This window comes from Balaenoptera acutorostrata, chromosome 12, assembly GCF_949987535.1.
Source record: "Balaenoptera acutorostrata chromosome 12, mBalAcu1.1, whole genome shotgun sequence".
Lineage (NCBI taxonomy): Eukaryota > Metazoa > Chordata > Mammalia > Artiodactyla > Balaenopteridae > Balaenoptera > Balaenoptera acutorostrata.
The window spans coordinates 74,175,362-74,202,623 of record NC_080075.1 but is presented as its reverse complement, the minus strand read 5'-3'; the positions used below and the strand labels follow the sequence as shown (position 1 = coordinate 74,202,623).

General features: G+C 37.2%; 1 protein-coding gene across 29 annotated transcripts in view; it reads right to left on the bottom strand.

The window, feature by feature from the left end:
* Positions 1 to 27,262, bottom strand: part of DTNB (dystrobrevin beta) — a 255,206-nt gene that overhangs the window by 213,716 nt on the left and 14,228 nt on the right. For 26 of the 29 annotated variants that reach the window (XR_009009899.1, XR_009009898.1, XR_009009901.1 and 23 more), the window contains exons 2-4: positions 18,917 to 18,984; positions 6,768 to 6,848; positions 2,585 to 2,798 (exon numbers count right to left, since the gene is read on the bottom strand). Coding sequence is in view for 20 of the 29 variants with exons in the window: in XM_057558169.1 (XP_057414152.1) it covers positions 2,585 to 2,798; positions 6,768 to 6,848; positions 18,917 to 18,983 (362 nt within the window). In the remaining 9 variants the exon portion in view is untranslated. Of the gene's footprint in view, positions 1 to 2,584; positions 2,799 to 6,767; positions 6,849 to 18,916; positions 18,985 to 27,262 lie in introns of those variants that run through there. The other 3 variants (XM_057558178.1, XM_057558170.1, XM_057558181.1) reach the window with 3 other exon arrangements.

Sequence of the window (27,262 nt, the reverse complement as noted above, 5' to 3'; positions counted from 1 at the left end):
ATGCCACAACTAAAAGATCCCCCATGCCACAACTAAAGACCCAGCACAGCCAAATAAATAAATATTAAAAAAAAAAGAAATGCAGCCAGGGCCCTGATTCAACCACGATCCTGTCTCTGGCTCCTCTGTTATGTGAGCCTATTGCTCCAGTTACTGTGAAAGCCCATCTGAGTAGGCTTTCTATTGCTTATAGCTGAAGACGTGGAACTAACACCGAGGTTGGAAACAGAAAGAAGGTTTATAAATCCCAAGCTCTAAATCACTAAATCAGCTCAACTGAAGAAGAGGAAGGAAGGTTTCCTATCCCTCACACTGGGACTTTGGATATCCTTGTTATCAAAAAAAAAAAAAGAAGAAAAAAATGTTGGTTAGAGCATCACCTGTTGTACCTTCGGACCAGACCATGTACCTAATGGTACTGTAACTGTGGTACTGAGGACCTAAAAGAGGAAGAAACTGAGGCTAACAGAATGTTTTGGCTATTCCTCAGAGCTTAAAGTCTACACACAGATGTTTATAATATCATTCTTCATACTTTTCAATGTTTTTAATTGTCCAATGTGAAATATTTTAAATCTAAGTATTAAAAACATTAATTCCTAAGAAAATACATGCTTAAGGGAGAAAAGTCTTAGATCCTATTTGTTTCTGATGATTGTTTTAGGGTCTCACAATCTATTATAATAATCAGAAACAACCTGACCAAAAATTTGACTATGAATTTGGAGGTGAGGGAATTTAATAATTAAGTAATTGCTGTATTCAAATTTTAACTTTGAGAAATTATGAAATACAAAAGCTTGAAAAGATCAATTAAAATAATAGGAATTCTACATATCAAAGGGACTCTCCAGCTTAAATAACAAAGTGGCCAATCTATAAAAGAGACTACTACTTTTGGAAGTATTTAACAACAAAATGCCCTGATTTTCAAAAAAAAAATTCTGATAACCAGATCCTTTCTTTTTTCCAGTACATGAAAGCCAATTTCAAATTTCCGGAGAGCTAACTAAATAAGCTCTTATCATATAAAGATTTCAAGGTTAGTGAAGATGTGATGATTTATTCTGATGCCCACAGTCAACATTTTAAACAGGATATGACTTGAGAACTACCAAACTCACCCCTGCCATACTATATTCTTTACTCTTCTTAACTCATTCATCTCTTTTTGTTTTCCTAGTTCTCTTCAGTGTGCCCTCCTGCTGATTTACTGTCTGTTTTTTCTTTTCCTTTGTCTCTTTCTGCCTGTGTTCAGCTTTCTCCGACTGTGTCCCAGGACACCTCTGTACCTTCTGCCCTTACCTTTGGTCTTCCCATTCTCCCTTTTGCTATCTCTTCACTCTCTCTTCTCCTCCCTTCTTTAGCCGTAGTACTTATTTGATATAATTATGGAGTCAAAGTTTATAATCTCTGCTTTATCATTTTTAGGCTCTAAGATGACTTTTATTTCTGACTTTAAAAAGTTTCTTAAATTAATTTGTGTTGTGTGGCCCTAAATTGACTTACTCAGTGAGTCAGTGTCACGATAAGGTGCTGCTTACTCACCACAGAATAATGGTTTTTACTAAGGTTTTTAGATCAGAATAGTCATTCCTTGTACAGTATAAACTTAACCTACTGGATTAACTGCCCAAAAAATGGCATTAGAATTCTGGGACATATGCTGCATGTACACTCATGTTTTAAAAATTCAAATTTCTTTAAATAATTTTTTATTAAATGGATGGAATATCTAATTTGATAACATCTTAGAAAAATGTGAATTTAGTGAGTGCCTATGTTGTGACTTGGCCTTGACACTTGTATGGTTTTACCATTAATTCACAGAACCCTCAATATTATAAAGTATAACTAATAGCATTCTACAAATACATGAACTCATTTTCCTACAGAGAGAAAAATGAAGCAGAGAGAATTAACCCATCCAAAATCAGATTGCTGATACTACAGCAGGGATCAGACATCTGAACTCCTGGTTCCCGGAAAATAAATATTAACCTCTGTGCTTCCATCATCTATAATTTCTTTTTTATTTTTTATCATACCAACTTAATTCTCCATAAATACAAATATAACAACTCATTTCTGTTTTAATTTGGAGGACTTTTAGTTTTCTTCTATTGTTTTAAGGTTTAGAACACAATGTTCTACATTGAAAAAAATTAAAATAGAATCCTAAACATAAATAAAGAGAAAACAAGATACTATAGTCCAAAGGCAATTGCTATTACATAATAAAGAAAAGTTAGTTTAAAAGTCAAATAGAAAGCCTCATACTCAAATGTACAACTTGGCTATATTTCACTGGATAGAGAACAGCTATATTAAGGTACTGACAATTTTACCAAACAATTATGTCTCAAGTGTTGTGAATCTCCCTAATGTTACAGAGGTTAATATGTGACATGCCCCAAGACAGTAAGTCACTCTGGCATTTAACCAGTCTTTAGAAGGGACTTGTACTAATTCATTTCCCTTTTAACTGTGATTCTAAGTTGACAACCCTTGGCAAGGCAGTACAGAAGAAGGATGATTAGAAGAGAAACATTCTTAAAATGGATTAAGCAGGGCAGGTACTAGCCTGTCATATGCAGCAATCATAAAGTTGAGGAGGAGGCTGATGGACTGTTCCACACTGATTTGGTGAGTAGAAGGAAGGCGCTTGTTCAGCTGGTAGTAGATGGATGAGATGACGGTCTCGAGGCGAGACACACTGATCTCAGTGGTATGGTCCAGTGTATTAAGGCCATTGTCTCGGAAGGCTTCAATCATGTTCCAGATATCAACAAGATGGACTGGAACACAAAGAAAATAAACTTTGTGTCTATTTTGCCAGCACAAACTCTGTGTTTACTTTGTAACTTTTTCAACAATTCAAAAGTTTTAATTCAGCAGAAAGATATAAGAACTTTACATTTATTTACATTTAATAGAATAGTGAAGGGTGGCAGAATATGTCACCCCAAGATATGCCACTTTGGCATACGGAGTAGTTTGAGCTAAAGACACCTGAAAAACAGAAGATGCCAAGAAGGACACTCTGACCTCCCCTTTTCTTCCCAAAGGCAGGAAATAAAAGTCCCATGTGAAAAATGCCCTCCCTTTTCCAAGAGGAAAGAAACATCCTCATCACCAGAGACAGTGAATTGAGTCTGAGTGAAATCTGCAGATTTCATTATAATAACTCTTTAGTCTCCTGACATATTTTAGTTATTTTTTCACAACTGCCACTCTTTGTTCAACTTAGTACATAAGCACTTAGGCCTACTCACTCCTTTGGGTTTTCATTTTCCTATGGGGGCTCCCATGTACATGTAAAAATCCATATGCTTTTCTCCTGTTAATCTGTCTTATGTCAATTTAATTCTCAGGCTCCGCTGGAGACCCTGAGAGGGTAGAGGTAAAGTTTTGCCTCCCCTTTGTAGCTTCAAAAATACACAATGCAAAATGTAACAGAACCTCAAAGAGACAAATTCACAGGCTTTGTGGGAGATATTAACACACCTCTCTTAGCAAGTGACAGAGCAAACATACAAAAAAAAAAAATACAGTCATAGACAAACTTACAACTAACAAGGCAGGCATAATGGACACTATATGAAGTCCTGCCCCCAGTGATTAGAAAATACGCTTTATTTTCAAGAACACAAAGAACATGTAAAAAAACTGACCTTAAAAAAAAAAAAAAAAAACTGACCTTATCCTGAGTCATAAAACTAATCTCAATAAATTTTAAAGGATTAAAATCATATAAGCCATGCTCTGTGATCAAAATGAAATTAAGTCAGAAATCATTATCAAAAAGAAAACTTTTAAAATAAACTTTATCTTTAGAAATGAAGAAACACACTACTTGGAAACTTCCTTAATCTGATTAAGGATATCTACAAAAAACTGCAGCAAACATATTACTTAATAGTAAAATGTTGAAAGCTATTCCTCTGATATTGGGAATAAGATAAGAAATGCCCACTGTCATCATTCCTATTGTATTTCAAATCCTAACCTATATAAATATGCAGTAATTATCAGTACAAGTATTGGAAATAAATGTAACTCATTATTCAGAAATGACAAAATTATACACATTGAAAATCATAAAGATTCTACATGTATATCACTAAAATTAATATTTGAGTCTAGAATGACAGCTAGATACAAATCAAGATATGAAAGTCACTGTATTTCTAAATATACACCAGGACTCAGGAATAAATCCAATAAAGGATGTGCAACATCTCTACCAAAAAATATATAAATTAACAAAACTTAAAGACCTAAATAAATGGAGGGATATACCAGGTTCACAGAAATGAAATCTCAACACTGGAAATACATCAATTCTCCCCAACTTGATCTACAGATTCAGTGTAGTCCCAACAAAATCCCACAGGGCTATACATTAAAAGGATGAATTTTATTATACGTAAATTACACTTTTAAAAAAAAATGAAGGAAAAAAATCCCAGCACAATTCTTTGTTTTTGTTCATTTTTAGTAGAAATTAACAAGCAAATTCTAAAATCTGTGTGAAAATAAATGTAAAAAAGCCAAGAATGTCTCAGACAATCTTAAAAAGTAAAATAGAACAAAGTACCCAGAACGTACTATAAAGCTCTAACAGTGATTATTGGTACTAGGACAGACAAACAGACCAATGGAACACAAGAGTCCAAAAGCAGATCCTCTCACATATGGACACAGCTATGAACATTCTTGTACATTTCTCCTAATGAATATGAGAAAAAGACTTTTTTAGTAATGAAGAAAAAGGATGGTCTTTTCAATAAACAGTGTAGGGTCAACTGAACATATATATGGAAAAAATTGAAATCTGACTCCTACTTATACTCTGGAGTAAAAAAAAATTCAGGTGGACTGAAGAATCATATGTGACAAAATAAAGCTGCTAGAACAATGCATCTTTTACATTATATTACTAATGCCACTAGCCTGGCTCAGTCCATACATAGACTACTGTGTTCCAAGAATAATTATGGGAAGAAGTATAAAAATGGTAGTTCCTATAGGACAGCGGTTTTCAAACTTTTTGACAACAACATGCAAATATATTTAAATCAACACACACACACACCTCTAGATATATAAAAAACACGTTTCACAAAATACTTTACCACATAAGCTAAGTTCTGACTTTTTTTTCTTTCTCTTTTTTTTTCTCCATTACATGCTTTAAATTCTGGCTACAGCTCACCAAAACAGTTTCAGGAACCATTAACAGGTCACAACCCATAATTTGAAAAAAATGCTTTGGGAAACCAGAGAAGAAACATGACTTCGGTCTAGGATGGTATGGTAAACTCTTTGGAGAGAATTTTAAGCTAGGATTTTTGAGTAGGACTTAAAGTAGTGTAGAAGTATTTAAATATAAAGTGACTTGTCCAAGATTACGTGTTTATAATAAATGACAAACAAAACCTGGAGTAAAACAGGTTTTCCCATTCTAAGGCTAATGTTCTTTCCATTACACAAAACAGTTTTTCATTAATACACACACACACACACATATCTGAGAAAAGTACAATAATTCTAAGTGAGTTCATCTGCACGCAAATTAAGAAAGATTTAATATGCATTTTACAAATATTTTAATTTACTTATTTTATAGCAATTGTGGAAGCAACTGCTTATAGAAAAGGCTGATTTGTGTTATATTAAGTTTAAACAAGAAAGTTAATTTTTATTATACCTTTATCAAAATATTAGTTTTTCTTTCCCTCCAGAAGCTGATAAACTGTATTAATTTTACATAACACTTTTTATTAAAAACAGTGACAAGGGGCTTCCCTGGTGGCGCAGTGGTTGAGAATCTGCCTGCCAATGCAGGGGACACGGGTTCGAGCCCTGGTCTGGGAAGATCCCACATGCCACGGAGCAACTGGGCCCGTGAGCCACAATTACTGAGCCTGCGCGTCTGGAGCCTGTGCTCCGCAACAAGAGAGGCCGCGATGGTGAGAGGCCCGCGCACCGCGATGAAGAGTGGTCCCCACTTGCCGCAACTAGAGAAAGCCCTCGCACAGAAACGAAGACTCAACACAGTCATAAATAAATAAATAAATAAATAAATAAATAAATAAAAGAACGTGAATTTCTAAAAACAAAACAGTGACAAGGAGAAATCAATTCTCCCATTTAAAGAATTAATTAATCTTGGGACTTCCCTGGTGGCGCAGTGGTTAAGAATCCGCCTGCCAATGCAGGGGACAGGGGTTCAAGCCCTGGTCCGGGAAGATCCCACATGCTGCGGAGCAACTAAGCCCATGTGCCACAACTACTGAGCCTGCACTCTAGAGTTCGTGAGCTACAACTACTGAGCCCGCATGCCACAACTAGTAAAGCCCACGCGCCTAGAGTCCATGCTCCACAACAAGAGAGGCCACCGCAATGAGAAGCCCGCACACCGCAAGGAAGAGTAGCCCCCGCTCACCGCAACTACAGAAAGCCCGCGCACAGCAACAAAGACCCAACACAGCCATAAATAAGTAAATAAATAAATAAACAATATTTTAAAAAATAAAGAATTAATTAATCTCAAAACTAGTTACCTTATTGAGTTTCTTAAATATTTTGAGGGACACCCAGAATAAATTAACAAGCTCTTTCCATTACAAAGCTTATATTCTGATAAACACTTAAGACAAAATAATTCAATTAACATTACAATATGACTAAAACACATTAAAATCTTCTATATTATCAAGAGCTCTAGCCAGTCATCATAGAAATGAGTAGAAATGACTTACGGTTGCATCGTTTTTGTACAAATCGCAATTTGCAAGCTGTTCTGTAAGTTGATAGTCGTATGACATCAAAATTCTGAGCACCTGAAAAGGGGCAAATAAAAAATCTTCAACTAGAGTTACCATTTAATTTCCACATGCTGGGGAAGTGACTCTATTCCATTGTGTTGGCACAGTCTATACATAACATATCAACGAGGCCCTCTTTGGATAAAACACAAAGTGGGGAAGAAGGGTTAAAAATGCTTTCTGCGTGCCCACTCCATGCCAAGCACGATGCCAGCAGTTATGCCTATATCATCCTGTCTGCTAGCCTAAGAAAACTCTGAGGGGAGGACCACTCATGACTTGAGTGAATGAACTACGTATTCCACAAAATGAAGATAAGTGGTATAGTAGGGAAGGCCCTAGCCTAGAGTCAAGAAAGCTAAATTCCAGCCCCAGTCTGACCACCAACCATAGGCCATGACCGTAGCCATGTTACATCCCTTCTTCTCAGCCTCAGTGTCCTCATCTATAAAATGAGGGAACTGGACCAGCTGATCTCTAAGTTCCCCTTCCAGGTCTGTGGCAGCCTGTGTTTTTCAAAATAGGGACACAACAGTATTTCCAGACTAGTATTTTTTTTTTTTTAATTTATTTATCTCTGGCTGCGTTGGGTCTTCGTTTCTGTGCGAGGGCTTTCTCCAGTTGCGGCGAGCGGGGGCCACTCTTCATCACGGTGCGCAGGCCTCTCACTATCGCGGCCTCTCTTGCTGCAGAGCACGGGCTCCAGACGCGCAGGCTCAGTAATTGTGGCTCACGGGCCCAGCTGCTCCGCGGCATGTCGGATCTTCCCGGACCAGAGCTCAAACCCGCGTCCCCTGCATTGGCAGGCAGACTCTCAACCACTGCACCACCAGGGAAGCCCCCAGACCAGTATTTTTATGTGCCTCTAGTATGCTGCCCCTCCCCATCAAGAACTAAAGATTATTTCCCTCCACTTGCACCTGAGGACACTGTGACTGCCTCAATGAATAGAGTGTGGCAGAGGAACACTGCCTGACTTCTGAAGATGGGCGATAAAATGTGGGACAGCTTGTCTGTGCTCTCACTCTCTCAGGATGCTTGCCCTAGGAACCTGGACACCATTGTTGTGAAGAAACCCTAACTAGCTGATACGAAGAAACCACACAGAGACACTGATACCCAGAGAAACTGAGTCTATTAGCTGAAAGTCAGTAGCAATTACCAAACATGTAAGTGAGCAAGGCAACAAATGATCCAGCCCTGAGTCTCTGAGTCTTCCAACGGAGGCCTGAGACATCATGCAGCGAAGTCAAGACATCAGCACTGGATGCTGTTCTAATTTTAGACCCAAAAAAGGTATAAACAAAATAAATGACTGTTTGGGGATAAGTAATACATAGCCATAGTAACTAGAACAAAGCCTAAATTAGATGAATCTATAAATCAAACTTTGTTTTCATTTCAAAATTTGCTGTAAGTCTCCTTGAATTTTAAGGCCACTTCAGGGAACTCTGGCCTCCAGTGTGCTTTTTTTTATTTCACCTATGCTGCCTTTGTAAGATCTGGCAGCAACTTTTGACTCAATAAAGGGAAAGTGAACCAGCACAAATTATCTTCTACCAATACTTACAGTCAGCTCTCATTTCTGCTCATAGAAGAAAAAAAAAGGAAGGATTTTTCCAGGTTTTTGGTGAAAGTAATATTTATTGACCAAAAAGTGAAGCAAAGATTTCTCTTAATCTCACTTCAATCAATCCTTACCTTGATGTCACGATTAAAATTATTTCCTCCATCACCTGGTTCTCACAAAATTTCTACCCTTCTATACATACACGTGATAGTCCTATTTTCTTTTTTTTAATATAACAGGTTTTTTGACATATAATTCACCCATTAAAGTATTCAACTTAGTTGTGCAACCATCACCACAGTCAGTTTTTAGAACATTTTCATTATCTCAAAAAAGAAACATCTTCCCCCTATGAGTCACTTTGCCCATTTTTTAACTGAGTTGTCTTTCATTATTGAGTTATAAGTACTTTATATGTTGTAGATACAAGTCCCTTATGAAATATATGATTTGCAAATTTTTTTTCCCATTCTCTGAGTAGTCATTTCACTTTCTTGATCGTATCTAAATGGGGCACAAAAGTTTTTAATTTTGATAAATCCAATATATCTATTTGCTATTTTGTCACTTGTGCTTTTGGTGTCATACCTGAGAAGGCTTTGCCTAATCTAAGTTCATGAAGATTTGTACCTATGTGTTCTTCTAAAAGTTTTACAGTTTTAGATCTTACATTTAGGGCTATGATATATTTTTAGTTAATTTATTATGCAGTATGAAGCAGAGGTTCAAATTCATTCTTTTGCATATGGATACCCACTTGTCCCAGAACCATTTGTTCAAAATACTATTCTTTCTTCATTAAATGGTCTTGGTATCCTTGCGAAAAATCAAGTGACCACAGATGTATGGGTTTAATTTTGAACTTTCAATTCTATCCCACTGATTATACGTCTATTCTTATGCCAGTACCACACAATCTGGATTACTGTGGCTTTGTAGTTCTCAAATTCGGAAGTGTGAGTCTTCCAACTTTGTTCTCTTTTGAGACTGTTTTGGCTACTCTGGGTCGAATTTCCATATGAATTTTAGGATCAGCCCATCCATTTCTTCAAAAAAGCCAGTTTTTTTACGAGGACTGCAATGAGTTTGTGGATCAATTTAGGGGATACTGCCATCTTAATGATAAATCTTCTGATCCTTTAATACAGGATATCTTTCCATTTATTTAGTCTTCCTTAATTTCTTTCAACAGTGTTTTGTAGTTTTCAGAGTATAAGTTTTACACTTGTTTTGTTAAATTTATTCAGTCTGATTTTCTTTTACTCATTTAGTTTCATATTACTATCTCAGCCTAAATATTTTAAATTTGAACCATTAAATATTAATTATTCAAAACCAAACCAATAATTTTAAGAAAGAATGCCAACACATGTCCAAGAGCATTTAATAAATAACCCGTCATTAAATCACGGCAGGTAATTTTAATGTCTAGACATTTATTTCTATGAAATATTTTTACGAGAAACACTGATAAAACGAATATTAACAGCTAGGAAAGGAAAGTTCCACCCCCATCTGATCAAACAGAAAAATTACTAATCTGATCGATCAGACTTGTGCAGGGTATTTATTAGGCCATGCTTGCTAGTGGAAAAGTAACTATAGAAAAAAGATAGTGCACCTGGTATAACTCACTGTTTTCAGACTCCTTCTCCAGTGCAGAGTCAGATGTGTCACCACAAAAGATGAAATAGAGCAGATATCACACAAGTCCAAAGCTAACTAGTTTAGGAAAATAGGAAACTCCAAATGCTTCAGACCAGTTTGCCAGAAATCTCTACACTGAAGTTTCAGGAACTAGTCAAGAATCAAGTATCACTCTGCTTTCCTTTGCCAGTCTGATCCTTGTGAAAATACATCACTCTAGGGGCTTCCCTGGTGGCGCAGTGGTTGAGAGTCTGCCTGCTAGTGCAGGGGACACGGGTTCGAGCCCTGGTCTGGGAAGATCCCACGTGCCGCGGAGCGGCTGGGCCCGTGAGCCACAATTGCTGAGCCTGCGCGTCTGGAGCCTGTGCCCCGCGACGGGAGGGGCCGCGATAGAGAAAGGCCCGCGCACCGCGATGAAGAGCGGTCCCCGCACCGCGATGAAGAGTGGCCCCCGCTTGCCGCAACTGGAGAAAGCCCTCGCACGAACCGAAGACCCAACACAGCCAAAAATAAATAAATAAATAAATAAATAAATAAGAAAATCCTTTAAAAGAAAATACATCACTCTAAATGTATTGAGGAAAATGTAGAGAGAGCAGTGGGATGTTACAGGATTCAGAAATTCTAAGAAGTCCTGGCCAGAGCATCATTTCTTAAAAATCTAATAGCAGTCCAAATCCAAAAATAATTTCTAAAAGTTAAGATATAATCAATAACCTTAGAACTTCATTAAAATCTTATTGTACCAATATTCAACCAAACTTCCCATATGTTTCCCTTCTTCGGGAGCAGTCATCTTCCCTGATTTACATAAGGAGAATCCTCATACAGTGCCTAAGAATAGCCTTCACTTTTTTAATACTTCCCCTGTGTAAGTGTCACATTAATTTCCTGATCAGAAAATATGGTAGTTTGGCAAATACAAAATAGAAAAGCCCCCAGTGAAGAAACTGAAATGACTGGAATATCACTTTGGGAATTCTGAACTAGAAATGCTTACTCTTCATTATCATTCATTTCAAGAATATTTCACTAAAAGTAATACAATAAAATGTCATTTTTATACTAATATCAGACAATGTTTCAAGCCCATCCAGAAATTACAGAGGTTTTCCCTGGTGGTGCAGGGGTTAAGAATCCGCCCGCCAATGCAGGGGACACAGGTTCGAGCCCTGGTCTGGGAAGATCCCACATGCGGCAGAGCAACAAAGCCCGCGTACCACAACTACTGAAGCCCACGCACCTAGAGCCCATGCTCCGCAACAAGAGAAGCCACTGCAATCAGAAGCCCATGCACCGCAACAAAGAATAGCCCATGCTCACGGCAACTACAGAAAGCCTGCATGCAGCAACGAAGACCCAACGCAACCAAAAATTAATTAATTAATTATTTAAATTTTAAAAAAGAAAAGAAATGATACAGAGAGCCCTAACTAAATATCCAGGCAGAACTCTGGCCCCAGTAAGAAAGCCCAGTGAAATTTGTGAACAGACAGGGAACCAATGGGACACTGGGTACCCAAGAGGTACAGAAGAAAGATAGGGAAAGGATAAGAAAGGATTAAGCCTTCTTTGCACTTTATGGCTCTCTTTATTCATGAGAATGGGATATGAATGTTCTATAGTATAACCAAATCCCAAGGAAAGCAAAGAGTCATATGGAAGGGTTTTATTGTATCTGTTTGTATCAGAAGCTTATATCAAAATCTCCAGGGGAGGAAGCTGGAATCTTCATTCTTAACAAATGCCCCTAAGGAGTCTTATAATCAAGCTAGTTTTGGGAAACACAGGACTACCCAACTCAACTTAAAGGTCTAGCTCATGCACCTCTCACATTTTACCTCACACTCAACTCTAATCAGTCTGGACTACCTATAATTACCCAAACATACCAGGTCCTGTCACCTCTGGGCCTTTGTAAGTGATAGTGCCCCAGCCCTTCCTTCTCCACATTATTGGGCTGACTCAGCCAAGACATCACTTCCTCCCAGATTCCTTCCTGGACCCCCCTTGCTTCCCCCATCATGGCTCCTACTGTGCTATCATCCCTTGTTCCCACTTCCAGGAAAACAAGATCCATGAAGGCAGAGACCATTTTACTGTTGTATTATTCATTACTATATGTCCCAAAGTAGGACATAATAAAACTAGCACCTAAATATTTATTGAATGAATAAATAACTGAAAACTGGGAAGTTCTGGGTTGTCTGGTATAAAAAAGGCTTTTTCCCAAAAATATACAAAGTAATGTCAAAAGGTTATACAACTGCAGACACTAGCAAGGAAAGGCTGATGGAGGGAGATGATAAAAGTCGTGGGGAAGCCAACTCCTTTTCCTGTGTAAACGTGCTGATGCTTTTAACTTTCTTCAGGTAGGGCAGAGCACTCCAAACTGTGTTCCAGGAAGCCATAGGACTTGATGGAGGTGCTCAGCAGACTAATGAGAGGTATAAGGAAGTAAATGTACTTTGTTGAAAAATGAATCTAACTGGGGAGATGAGGAGGAAGGTAGGAGAAAGGGGAGAAGGGATTATAAATCTAATAAATGTAAGTACAGTAACATTTCTGAATTGTCCAAAAACTTTCACAAGCACTTCTAATTAGGAAAAAAAATTTTTTTCAAAAAAAATATTAGTCTGAATAAGCAACAAATATGAACACGAATGACTTCCTCATTTTTTTCTTGGCAGTACAATTAAAAACCCTAGGGACCAAAGATGAAGCCAGAGGTCCCAGCAGAGAGGAAGGTACAAATAAAACCAAGATCACTGAAGGGTGACTCTCTCAGTGGGTGAACTAGGAAAAAAAGTTTAAAAATCCCACAGAAGGAAATGGCTGTGACACATACCTGGCTCCACCAAGATCTGGATTTAAATTTTTGTAAATAATGGCAAACAAAGAAAGTGATAACCAAATAGGTTGGATAAACAAAAATGGATTACACAAGATAAAAATAAAGTCTAATTTGTGGAGTTCAAAAGATAATACAAAAAAGAGCATATATTTCATAAAGGAGGTACTCTAACACATTCTAATAATATTCTTGTATTACTTTGAACAAAGTTATAAATATTGATATGATTTGGGCTTCATTTTAATTGATGTTAAAATTTCTGGAATAACCACAAAAAGAACAGAAAAAGAACATACAACTCACAACTAAGTAGAGGGAAAAAGTAGAATGGAGGGAAGCGCAATTCATCTAAGAGAAGTCAAGGAAGGAGGGAAAAAAAACAGAGAAAGGACAAAACTGAAGCACAAAATAAAATGGAAGAAAAATGAAACATATCAGTATTCATAAAAAAGGTTGAACAGAATAAAGTCTTCAGTGAAAAAGCCAAAATTGTCACAATGGTTGTTTTGGTTTTTTAAAAAATAATCTAACTTATGCTGCTTACAAGAGATACATATATAACATAAGGATACAGGGAAAAAAATTAAAGAATAAATGGATATATACTGAAAAATCTACAAACAACAAATGCTGGAGAGGGTGTGGAGAAAAGGGAACCCTCTTGCACTGTTCGTGGGAATGTAAATTGAAACAGCCACTATGGAGAACACTATGGAGGTTCCTCTAAAAACTAAAAATAGAACTACCATACAACCCAGCAATCCCACTACTGGGCATATAACCTGAGGAAACCATAATTCAAAAAGAGTCATATACCACAATGTTCATTGCAGCTCTATTTACAATAGCCAGGATATGGAAGCAACCTAAGTGTCCATCAACAGATGAATGGATAAAGAAGATGTGGCACATATATACAATGGAATATTATTCAGCCATAAAAACAAACGAAATTGAGTTATTTGTAGTGAGGTGGATGGACCTAGAGACTGTCATACAGACTGAAGTAAGTCAGAAAAAGAAAAACAAATACCATATGCTAACACATATATATGGAATCTAAAAAAAAAAAAAAAATGGTTCTGAAGAACGTAGGGGCAGTAAAGGGATAAAGATGCAGACATAGAAAATGGACACGGGGAGGGGGAAGGGTAAGCTGGGACGAAGTGAGAGAGTGGCATGGACATATGTACACTACCAAATGTAAAATCAATAGCTACTGGGAAGCAGCCGCATAGCACAGGGAGATCAGCTCGGTGTTTTGTGTCCACCGAGAGGGTTGGGATAGGGAGGGTGGGAGGGAGACGGAAGAGGGAGGAGATATGGGTATGTATGTACATGTATAGCTGATTCACTTTGTTATACAGCAGAAACTAACACACCATTGTAAAGCAATTATACTACAATAAAGATGTTAAAAGAATAAAAAATAAATTAAAAATAAAAAAGATATATACTGTTCTAGGCATGCTAACCAAAAGAAAGCTGGTATAGATATATGAATATACAACAAAACAAACTTTGAAGCAAAAAAGCATTACTAGAAAAAAAAAGTTTACCTATATAATAATAAAAGATTCAATTTCCCAGGTAGACAGAACATTTTACTATATATGCATCTAAGGACAAAAGCTTCAAAACACTGACAGAACTACAGGGGGGAAATTTTAAATCCATGTTCAAAGCAGAGATTTTTAACATCTTCCAGTAATTAAGATCAAGCAGTCAAATCAGTAAGGACAAAAAGATTTTAATAAAACATAACGAGCTTGATCTAGATAATACAGAAATCATACACATTATTTTCAAGCACTCATGGAATATTTAGAAAAACATATAACATAAATATCAACAAATACAAAAATTCTAGAACATCCCTCACTCCCTGACCCATAATCCCATTAAGCTAAACATCTTTATTATTAAAACAGACATTCATCTACGAATTTAAAAGGATACTTCTCATTAATCTACAACAGAAATTAGAAAACACAGAGATCTGATAATGAATATAGTATATATCAGAACACATGTAATACAAATCTAGAAAATCACAGAAAAGTATATTCTTCAATGCTTACATAAGAAAAAAGTCTGAAAATAAATGGCCTACGTTAGAAAAAGAAAAATAGAACTGCCTAAAGTAGAAAGAAGAAAATAATAAACCACGTAATAGCATGAAATAATGACACAGAAAACAAAGATACATAGAGAGGACCAATAAAGCCAAAGTTCCTTGAGAAGACCAATAAAAGTGGCAAAATTCTGGAAAAGGAAAAATTCTGGAATCTCTGAGCATGGAGGCCTGGCATCAAGTATTTTGTAGACTCATCTAGAAAGTTTTTACTTTAGCACCAGAGTTGAGAGATTATCACCTTTCCTTTTTCTTAGTAATGCTACATCATGTAAAAATCGTAAACTATCAAATTATTTGTAGGTAATTTATTCCACTCCTCCTTTAATAAATATTTATTGAATTGCTGGGGCTACCATGATAAATACATGTGATTCTTACTTTCATGGTGCTTAGAGTCCAGAAGATAAAATATTAAGCAAAGAAAGAACAAACTAATTTCATCACTGTTCAAAATAGGAAGTTAAAAGATACTGTCTAAAAATAGAAAGGCTTAAGAATACTACTGAAAGGCACAACGATAAAGGTAACACAAGATAAAAAACACAACCTATCTAAACTATTAAATTACTATGACCTCTTTCATGCTACAACAGCGGAGTTGAGTAGCTATGACAGAGAACTCATCATATGGCCTGCAAATCCTAAAATATTTACTTTCTGGCTCTTTAAGAAACAGACTGCTGGCCCCAGAACTATGTATGTTAAGAGAGTAAAGGAGAAATATATTATATGTCACTGTATCATCTCAAGAGAAGCAGAAAACAACTGATAAAATTCTATACTCATTCATGATTTAAAGAAAATAACAGTAATAACTCTTGGTAAATTAGGACAGAAAAGTAGATCCTTCACCTGATGAAGGGTACAAAACCTACAGCAAATATCATTTTAATAGTGAAATATTACATCCATTCCCATTCAAGTCAAAAACAAGACAAGAATGCCTGCTATCCTCCCAACTCTTAAATATAATATCTGAGGTCCTAACCAGTACAGTAGGTCATGAAAAAGAGGTATAAGGATTGCAAAAATAAGAGTCAAAATGGTCTTTCTTTAAAAACAATGCAGTTCCATAGAATGTACACCACCAAGAATGAACGCTAATGTAAACCATAGACTTTGAGTGATTAGGATGTGTCAATGTAGGTCCATCAGTTGTAATGGATGTGCGACTCTGGTGTGGATGTTAATAGTGGGGGAGACCATGCATGTGTCAGGGCAGGGGGGTATGTATGAGATAGCTCTGTTCCTTCCTCTTTAATTTGGCTATGAACCTAAAACTGCTCTAAAAAAATAAAGTCTTTTTAAAAACTGAGGTACATGTAGTTACCTACCTAAGCAGAAGTCTAAACTAACCATTAAGACTAATGAAAGAGTGGAGAAAGATCATTGGATTCAAAACTGACATACTAAAATCAACCCAACACCTACATGATAGGGCCAAGTCATAAGGCTGGCAAATGGTGATTTCTGCAACCTCAGAAAGTAATTATAACGGAGATTTGGGGTGATGTTGGAAATGAGAGTGGGGCTTCCCATAGCAGGTACCATTGCCACCAATGCAATTCCTCCTGTGAAGAAACAGAGGAGGCTCAAGAAGCCATACCCACCAAACATCTCCCAGACTGTTCATATCCTTGAGTCTGTTACAGAGAATGGTAATTTATATGAAGTTTGTGTGTCAGTGATAACATTCACTAATCAGTAAACCCAATTCTTTGCAGAATACCCAATTTCTACTTCAAATATCTACCCCAGTCATGCTTTCTCACATGCTCATGTGAGTGCACCCCAGGTAATTCTTAGTATGAGGAATTATTATTTATTTGGTTTCCATTTTTGTCGGTTTCCCTTTTAAAATGTAAGTGGTATGAGTGAAGTCAGGGACTGTGTTTTGTTCTCCCCTATAACCCTAGCACCTAGAATGGTGCCTGGAATGTAACAGATTCTCAGTAAATGTGTTAAAAATTAAATGAAAAGATGGCCCTTTTGCTGAGTCTGGAAGGGTAGGCAGGAACAACAAGCCAGATGAAGGTGAAGGCAACCCCATAAGCAACAGCACAGGGACATGGCAAACACTATTTTGGGGAAAGCTAGTTCAGAATTGCTGGGAAATGACACACAAGGCATGTGATGGAAACTGGGAACCAAGAAAGAGTCCAGAAGGGCCTCATCTGGCACGCTGAGGAGCTTGGGCTTTCTCAGGACCGTGATGACAAGCCCTGAAGGGATTTAAGAAGGAAGTAACCTAGAATAAATCTGGGTTCAATCTGGCAGCATCAAAGATCACCGATTTGAGAGTGTCAAGACTGAAGGAAAGGATCAGAAACCAACTAGTTTAGAAAAGTAACAAGGATAAAAATATTAATAATAAACACAGCTAACCACATTAAATACCTACTTTTCTGGGAAAGGAATGTGCTAAGTGCTTTAGTCACATTATCTCATTTAATCTTCATGATAATTCTATAAAGTAGGTACAATTCCCATTTTATGGATGAAGAAACTGTAGCACAGAGAGAGAAGGTAACTTGCCCAAGGTTATACAGCCAGGAAGTGAGGGAGCCTAGATCCAAACCCAGGCAGTCTGACCGCACAGCCTGGATTCAACACCATCATGGTATGAGGAACAGACAGATTCAAGACTCACTTTTGAGGGAACACTCAGCTGCACTCTGCCACTTCCTAGGAGGTGAAAGGTGAGGTGGAGAGAAGTGACTCCAAGGTGTCTGGCTTAGGTGACTAGCAGTTAGAGACTCAGAGCTACAAAAGTCCTTAAAGGTCACCCAGACTGACTGCCTAACCAATGCCAAAAATTTCTTTGCCTCCTTTATCAAACAGTTATCTAGGCTATGCCTGGCAGGACAACGTAGGTCTGAGTCGAGTCAAACTCTGCCTCCCGTTACTAAGACTCTAAAGACTTAAAATAGCTTGATAGTTGGAAGGGTCCTCTGAGACTCGATCTGCTGATTTTCACTCTGTGGTAGGTAGAATTCTAGATTCTGCAACTACCTCAGGGGCCATCTCAAGCTGACTCCTACTTCCCCCGCCTGGCTTCAGCCAAGCAGAACGAATTTTATGACACTCATGTTGAAGGTCCTTGTAAGGAGCACAGTGCTTTTAAAAGGTTTCACAATCATTGGTACAGACTAATAACCTTATTTCCTGGCTAAGGAATTTGAGGTCCACCAAGTGTGAACACACTGGTCAAGGTCACTTGGTCAAGGTCACACAGACAAGTAATCGCAAAACAAAACAATCCTTCAAATACTGGGAACTGCCCTACTCTTCCTGGCCATCTTTTTCTTTATTTGAGTTTCATATAAGAAACATATAAGAATATAGGAATATATGAGAATAAATAAGAATACATCAATATAAGAATTTTTTAACAGAAGATTTCAAAGGGTATACAGTAAAGTAATATACCAAAGTACACATTCCTGCTTTTACTTTCTCCTACAGCTCTAAGTGTTTCCTAACACTTAGTCCTCACTACCTTAGAATCTTTATCTAGTGTAAGGTAATTTATACAATATAATGTATTAATTATTTATCACCACCTGCAATCTCATGGTAACAATGGAGTTACAGCAAGAAGTCTAAATTGACTGGCATGCCTTAAACTCACAGATATTTTAGGTAACATTTCTGCCTTTTTATTTATGACCTTGAAGAAAGCAATTCAAGTCAATTCAATTAAAATATATGCTCTGGCTTGGTGTCCTCCAACTGCACGATTCTTTAACTCTCATTCTTCCCTTTCTAAAGCTTATAACATAAAACTTCTGATTAATGCTATGACTTGATCAGGGAAAAAAAAAAAAAACATTCCCACACATACAAACAGAATTACAGAAGCACTCAAGACTCACGCATTTCTATGAACAGCTGCCTCTTCTCTGCCATGGTCTTCCGCTTGTTCCCACTTTCCTCAATCATCCTAGAGACAAAGAAGGATACAATAAACCAATGTGTAATTTGACAATTCCACCAAGTGCTTATCAGTCTGTTGTGAAGAGGTACAGGAAACCAAGCTGTGTATGCACACATTAAAAGGATATCAGTAAAAATAAAGTAGAAGCCCGATACAGAAAAAAACAAACTGTTGTGCCTTTATTTGATAGCTTCTAAAATATTATAAAGTCAATACTTAAATGAGCTCATACACTTGCTTCCTGTGCTGAAAATATGGGGCCATGTCTTATTTCTAACTTTATTTTCTCTGCAGAGTCCTGGATTAGTTGAGACATTTTCCCCATATTCCTACTGCTTTACATAGATAAATATGTTACTAAAGATAATTTAGATAATAATTATAATGAAAAGCTATAATAAAGAATATCAGGATAATTAGCTTATACATAAAAGGTATAAAGAGAATCTTTTATTTTTATACTAAAAAGTATTAAACAAAAAAGGTATTCATCCACAAACTCAAAGAACTCCTAAATGTAAGTTTTTAATCGCATGACTTTGGCTATGCCAGTCACTTTGTTTAAGAAAAAACTCTTTCCATGCATTATCTCATTTAATCCTCCCAACAACTCTGGGTGCTGGCATTATTATTATTATTATCCCCATTTTACAGATTAGGAAACAGATGCCTAGAAAAGAACACTAACTTGCTCAAGGACACACAACTCAGAAGCAGTAGAGTAGAATCCCAACCCTTTCATTAAACTTCTTTCATAATTTTTGCCTCTAGATGCATATTTTCAAATCTCTATGCTTAAAAAGCTAGAACACAATAGCCCATTGCATGGACCCTACTTATGCAAAATCTGTGACATCTCAGCCAAACTTCACCTTTCTCTATGAAGAAAAAACTATCTAGACAAATAGCATAAGCAAAATATCCCTAAGAAGATTAAACTGCTGTAAATCATGGAGTGATTTACATAACATTCTCAAATATGTTAGAATCACGAATTAAATGGTGACTACACAAATTACATATCTATTAAAGCAAACTGCCTGCTGAAAGTTTAGTTATAAATATATCCTAAAGAAAATTTAAAATGTAAATATATTCTTTAACATTCTGCAATTAATATTTTGATCATTAAAACTATCCCTTTCCTAGATCACTGAAATGTTACCAAATAGGCTTCAACGTACATGATGGTTACCTAACAATTTGCCCCCAAGAGGAAACAGTTTTAAACAGAAAGAAAATTAAGACAAAAAAAAAAGCAACCAGAAACAGCAAACATCTAATGAAATCTAGGTCCTAGAGAAAAAAACAAGAGTTGGTACCAGGAGCCTATAATTACAAAGAAACGAAGATATTCAAAAACCTCCTCCCTGTCCCCAAACTTGGTCTCCCACTGGGTAATACAAATTTTAAATGCTAAACACAGATTAAAACAGAGAATCATAATGTCCTTTATAATATATATCATTTATTATATACTTCTTCTACTTTTGCTATTTCTTTAAATCACTTTTTCTCAAGGTAGAATTATGAATTCCTGGAGATCCCTAAGTTCTTCATGACAGTTTTCTAAACTTTGCCTTTATTTCCAGATTAATCTTGAAAAAAATTAATATAAACATATTTTAGATCATCTGGATGACCACGAAACTACAAGTACTGCCGATGCCACTTCAGAGCCCACATCTGCATGTGTGATTACTGTGGCATTGGGAGCAAGAGAACACGTAAAGCAGGCGTTAGCAAGCTAGAGAAACTATAGTACCTGGACCAGATCTGACCTGCCACCTGTTTTTGCAAATAAAGTTTTACTGGAACACAGCCACACCTATTCATTTATGTATTGTCTAAGGATGCTCTCATGCTACAATGGCAGAGTCGAGTGTTTTCAACAGAGAGCATCTGGCATGTAACGTCTAAAATAATTACCATCTGGTCCTTTAAGTAAAAGCATGCCAACCCAACCTAAAGCAATAGTAATTGATATTGCATTACTACACGTCTGGCTTTCCCATGGTGCCTGATAAGAAATCCTTTATTGGCTACTTTCTCTTCTCTGTCTTACTTCTCCACTCTTCTACCAGTATCTCCTAGGATCTAAAAAAAAAATTTGTTTTTTTAATTTGCACTTGAGTCCTTATAGAGCTTTTGCTTCTAGGGTAACCCAAAATAAGACAGATCTGATCCTGTAAAACAGACCTTCAAGATGAATTCTGTAAGTGGATCACTCGCCAACAGATGACAAGGATCCCAGTGCTGGTAGTAAGTAGCTTGGTGAGAACCCTTGGTGTGCTGCTGCATGGATAGTACTAAGACTCATGATGTGGTGGAGCTAGTAAGGGACACAGGTAGAAGAAGATGATTGGCTTATGCAATAGCTTTAGCATTTGAGAGAGATAGGAGAACTGGGAATTTTAAAGACAATTAAATGGTTGAGCTTTTGTTAAGTAGGACGGATGCACAGAAGAAAGAAAATGTCAAGGCTTAAATCAGCCAAGTACCAACTCAGAGCATGTTATGAGAGCCAGAGACCTCCATGGCAGCACTTTTTAAGGAGCCCTCAGCTCCCACAACTTGAGAGCAGATTGTGCTAAAAATCAGGCTCAAATTCTGTTTATGAAAGTAGGCAGCTTAACAAAGAAGACTGAATTCATAGTCCAGCCAAGATTCCCCTGAACCCTATAGGCCTGAAGAAGTGGCTGGCTCTCTGCTCTTGCTACAAAGGCAGTCCCCTCTGCCTAAAGACTATGCAAAGTTCTCATCTGAGATGCATGCCTCAGAAGATGCTGACCCTCCTCAGGATCTGTTCCTACCTCCCTCACTGCTTCTACGCTAATAACTAGGGTCAAGTCTTGCATCATCAGAAAGGGAAGGTACTGTCCCTGCTTTGGATGGAAAAAGGCTGATTCATCAAAACAGCTGCTGGACCTGACGATATGCACTAACAGGAACTGGAAGAACATACCTGGGAATGGACCTTGAGAGTGCTGAACTTGAGCCAAGTGTAAAGTAAGACAAAGTTTGTTGACATGGCGGTACTCATCCCATGACCCAGGATTTAATGTTCTGAAAAGGACATCTGGCGCCAGTCCTAATATGCCACTAGACTGGCTCATTTAAGCTGGGCATGCGGGTTTTGGTGGCCTAGAGAAAATGAACTGGAGATGCTGGAACTGCAGAGCAGGTATTAAGGAAACAGTGAATAGGGTGCTCCCCTTCCCCATATCTCCTGGCCTTTACTGAATCCTTCCATACTGACTGACAGCATCTGCATTTTCTGTTTGTTTGTTTAAACAGAGAAACCAGGCTTGCTCTGACCTCTGAAGTCCATTTTGTTCCTTGCATGACAGGCCTGAAATGCTATAAATTTACCACTCCCTAGAAACAGTCTTAACCAATGATTGATTTAGTTGGTATATACTCTACCTACCTTGCCCCCTTAAAGAGTATAAATCTGAGGACATGTTTTACACAGGCTCTTAGAGTTCCCCAGTGGGAATAAGCTTCTGTCACCCACAGTGGTAACTTGCTTGATAACAAAACCTTTATCTGCTAACTTCCCTTCCCTATCTCACCTCCCGGTCCCCTGCTGATATTTGCAGGGACAACCTCCAAAACAAAATACTTGCACGCAAATCCTTGTCTAAGAGTCAGCTTCTGGTAGAACTCAAACTAAAATATTAAGTCTTTTCATTTCAACCAAGCTTATAGTTCAGATTTCATAAAACCCAAATGTATGGAGTACACATAAATTAAGGTTACTATAAATGATTTCCCCAGGCCTTAGCATGACTCCATCCCAGTGCTCCATGGATACTAATACCTCCATCTTTGTAATTATGATTTTAACAGTCCACACTCAACAAAGATCTAACCCTACTACCACACCTGATTACATGTCCTTGTCTTCCTGATAATAACTTTAAAGATCAACAGTTACATGAATGTAAACACATCTCTCTTCTTCCTTCCACTTGGACTCCTGGCACTTTGACTTTTCTGAGCCTCGTAATCTAGAAGTAACCAACACCTCCTTATCATTCACTTCACATACTAACTCTGATTTCAAATACTGCCATTTCCTTCCTCATAATCACTCTCACATCCACCCTTTTTTCCCATTTCAACTGCCAAAAATCTTTGTCCACATGAATGCACAAATAAAATTCTCTGACTCCGTGATCTCAGGACTCTGCAACCCCTTCTTCCTGTGGTTCATCCTGTGAAATCCACTAGGTACATTTATTTAAATGTGTTTGATCTTCACAGGATCCTAATCACCCTACTTAGGAGTTTCATTCCACCCAATTAAAAAAAATCAGAACACAAAGTGAAATAAGCCAGACAGAGAAAAGACAAATACTATGTAATCGCACTCATATGTGGAATCTAATAATACCAAAAAAAAGTCAAATTCATCGTAGAAGCAGAGTAGACTGGTAGCTGCCAGGGGCTGGGGGTGGGAGAAACGGGAAAATACAAAGCATACAAACTTTCAGTTACAAGATGAATAAATCCTGGGCATCAAATCCACAGCATGGTGACTATAGTTGATAATACTCTACTGTATATTTGAAATTTGCTAAGAGAGTAGATCTTAAACCACCACCACCACACACAAAAAAGAATGAGCTAATTAACTTAATTGCACTAATCACTGCACAATGTATACATTTATCAAATTATGTTGTACACTTTAAACATATACAATTTTGTTTGTCATTATAGCTCAAAAAAGCTGGGGGAAAACTTTAACAATATATTTGAACACCTTTCCATGTCACTGAATACTCTTCAAAACCACAATTTTGAATGACAGAATGGAATTTTATCACGATCATTCATCCAAGCCTTGACTGTTGACAATTATTTCCAACTATCTACTACTACGAACAATGCAACAATAAACATCTTTAAAGTAAAATTAAAAAAACGAAGAAGAACCAGAGTACAGCTTTAGTCTACAAAATGAAAGAAGACCAGAGTCCTAGCTATGAGAATGTAAGCAAAGTTTCTTCCATCTGAAAGGAGCTGAAACTGTTAGGTTCCTAGAAAAGATTATTTAATGGCCTAAGCCCAAGGCCAAACTGAAAAAACGCACGATCCATGAAAGGAAAAATTGATAAGCTGCATCTTATCAAAATTAACTGCTCTGCAAAAGATACTATTAACAGAATGAAAAGACAAGCCCCAGAGTGAAAGAAATATTTTCAAAACACATATCTGATGAAGAACTTGTATTCAAATTATGAAAAGAACTCTTAAAACTCAACAATAAGAAAACAGCCCAATTTTAAAATGATCAGGGCTTCCCTGGTGGCGCAGTGGTTAAGAATCCACCTGCCAATGCAGGGGACATGGGTTCGAGCCCTGGTGTGGGAAGATCCCACATGCTGCAGAGCAACTAAGCCAGTGTGCCACAACTATTGAGACTGTGCTCTAGAGCCCGCGAGCCACAACTACTCACCCCGAGTGCCACAACTACTGAAGCCCGCGCACCTAGAGCCTGTGCTCCGCAACAAGAGAAGCCATCGCAATGAGAAGACCGTGCACCACAATGAAGAGTAGCCCCCGCTAGCCGCAACTAGAGAAAGCCCGTGCACAGCAACGAAGACCCAACGCAGCCAAAAAAAATAATAAAATAAAAAAATTTAATGATCAAAAGATCTGAACAGATACCTTACCATAGAAGTTATACGGATGGTAAGCATATGAGAAGATGTTCAACTGCATTTGTTATTAGGAAATTACAAAGTAAAACAACGAGATACCACTATACACCTATTAGAACGGCTAAAATCCAAAAAACTGTCAATAGCAAATGATGACAAGAATGTAGAGCAACAGGAACTCTCATCCGTTGCTAGTGGGAATGCACAGACAGCCTGGTTGGAAAACGGTTTTGCTGTCTCTTACAAAACTAATCATTAGAGTCCTTACCATACAATTCAGTAATTGCACTAGGTATTTAACCAACTGAGTGGAAAATGTTCACACAAAACTTGCACCCAAATGTTTATACCAGCTTTATTCACAACTGCCAAATACTGAAAGCAACCAAGATGCCCTTCAATAGGTGAATAAACAAACTACTACTTTCATAAATGGAATATTGTTCAGCAATAATAAATAAGCTATCAAGCCATGAAAAAACTGGAAGCTTAAATGCGTAATGCTAAGTGAAAAAAGCCAGTCTGAAAAGGCTACATACTATATGATTCCAATTTTATGACCTTCTAGAAAAAACAAAACAATACAAATGGTAAAATGATCAGTGGTTGCCAGAGATTTGGGAAGAAGGGAAGAGGAATGAATGAATAGGTGAAGCATAGGGGAATTTTTAGGGTGGTAAAACTTCCGTATGATACTGTAATGGTGGACACGGACTCTACACATTTGTGAAAACCAAAAGAAAATTACAACACAGAGTGAACCTTAATGTATGTAAAAAAATTTTTTTTAATCCTTTAGGAGGTCAGAGAACCCCAGAATGAAATGGAGAATATAACAAAACAATCTAACTGTATTACAAATATATGAAACAACCTCACTGAACAGGGTGGGGGAAAGTATAGTAACCTAAGTAACTCTGGAAGTGAACAGTCTGTTAAAACTAAAGACAAAATAAAATATATATAAGTACTGTACTCTGGTTTCCCACAGGTTATGGATTAAGAATTCTAATACTGCTATGCATGTATGCATAACTGAACAATTAAGTAAACAGATGGCAGATGGTGAAGTGTGAGGTTACAGATAAGCAAGGTGAGAAGCTAGAATGATCCAGGTGGTAATGGAATGGATTACAATTGGAGACATCAGTATACATTCATGGTTAACTCAATATAGATATATGGATAGTTACATATAAAAGCATTTGTAGGTATGTGTATATGCATTAGTATACACATATACATGTCCTTGCTCTGTCAACTGAGAGGGCCTAGAAACAAAAGTATCCCAAAGCAATCAGCACATTTAGTGGCCAAATTTTTGTTTATAATACCATTCTTCAATAAAAGGAACTAGAGCTCCTCGGAGAAATGCCTGAGGCAAGAACTATACACAACGAGCCTGGAGCATCTTGTAGTATAGAAAGTAAAGAAGTCCTGGGAGGAAAAAAACCATATGATAGGGGTATATCAAAGGGACACAGAAGCTAACTGAAAGAGCTCCCAATGGCCAAAGTTGGAAAAATTTCAGCAACAAAATGACGTAGTATTAAATATCCTTAAGTTGATATTGATACAAATGAGAATGAAGAATCAACAAATATCCTGTACAGAAAAATTCCAAATAATTTACATGGAGACTCTGCCCTGAAGAAGGTGGAACATAACTCCTCCCTCCTTAAGTGTGAGCTGCACACAGTGACTTCCTTCCAAAGAGGTGAAGGGGGAGGGGGAAATAACTTGACAGTGGAGAAACCTGATAAACACTACCTCAGCTAGGTGATCAAGTACAACATCAATAGTGATAAATTATGTTGACAGTATGGACCCTTGACACGATGTGATGAAAACGGCATTTTACCTCTGTGGTCTTCCTCCCCAAAACCCATAAATCCAGTCTAATCATGAGGAAAACATCAGGCAAATCTCAACTGAGGGAAAATTTACAAAATACCTGACCAATACTCCTCAAAAGTGTCAAGGTTCATCAAAAACTTGACCAGAAAAAGCCAAGAAACTGACAAACCCAAGAGAAGTCTAAGGAGACGGCAACTAAATGTAATGTGGTATCCTAGATGAGATTCTGGAACAGAAAAAGGCCATCAGGTAAACACTAAGGAAATCTTAAAAAGTATGGATTTTAGTTAATAATAATGTATCATCACTGGTTCATTAACTGCAAGAAATGAACCATACTAATGTAAGATGCTAATAACAGAGGGAACAGGGTGTAGGATACATATAGAAACTATTATTGTTCAATTTTTCAGTAAATCTAAAACTGTTCTAAAAAAGTAAAGTTTATTTTTTTAAAGACAGTACAATTACATATTTCTTCTCCTTTATTCTCTTAACTGACTTAAAAAACAATTGCTTTTTAATACAATATAGATAAAACAATATCTATAAAATTGTATTGTTGGGCCTGTAACATACAGAATTCTTTAATAAGACATAATCTTAAATGTCTCTGTACCTAACCACAGTGCTTTAAAATAAGCAAAAATTGATAGAACTGAAAGGAGAGGCAAATCCACTTATACTTGGAGACTTCAACACTCTTCTATGATCAATACACGTAGAAAGTCAAGATGAATATGGAAGGACTCAAC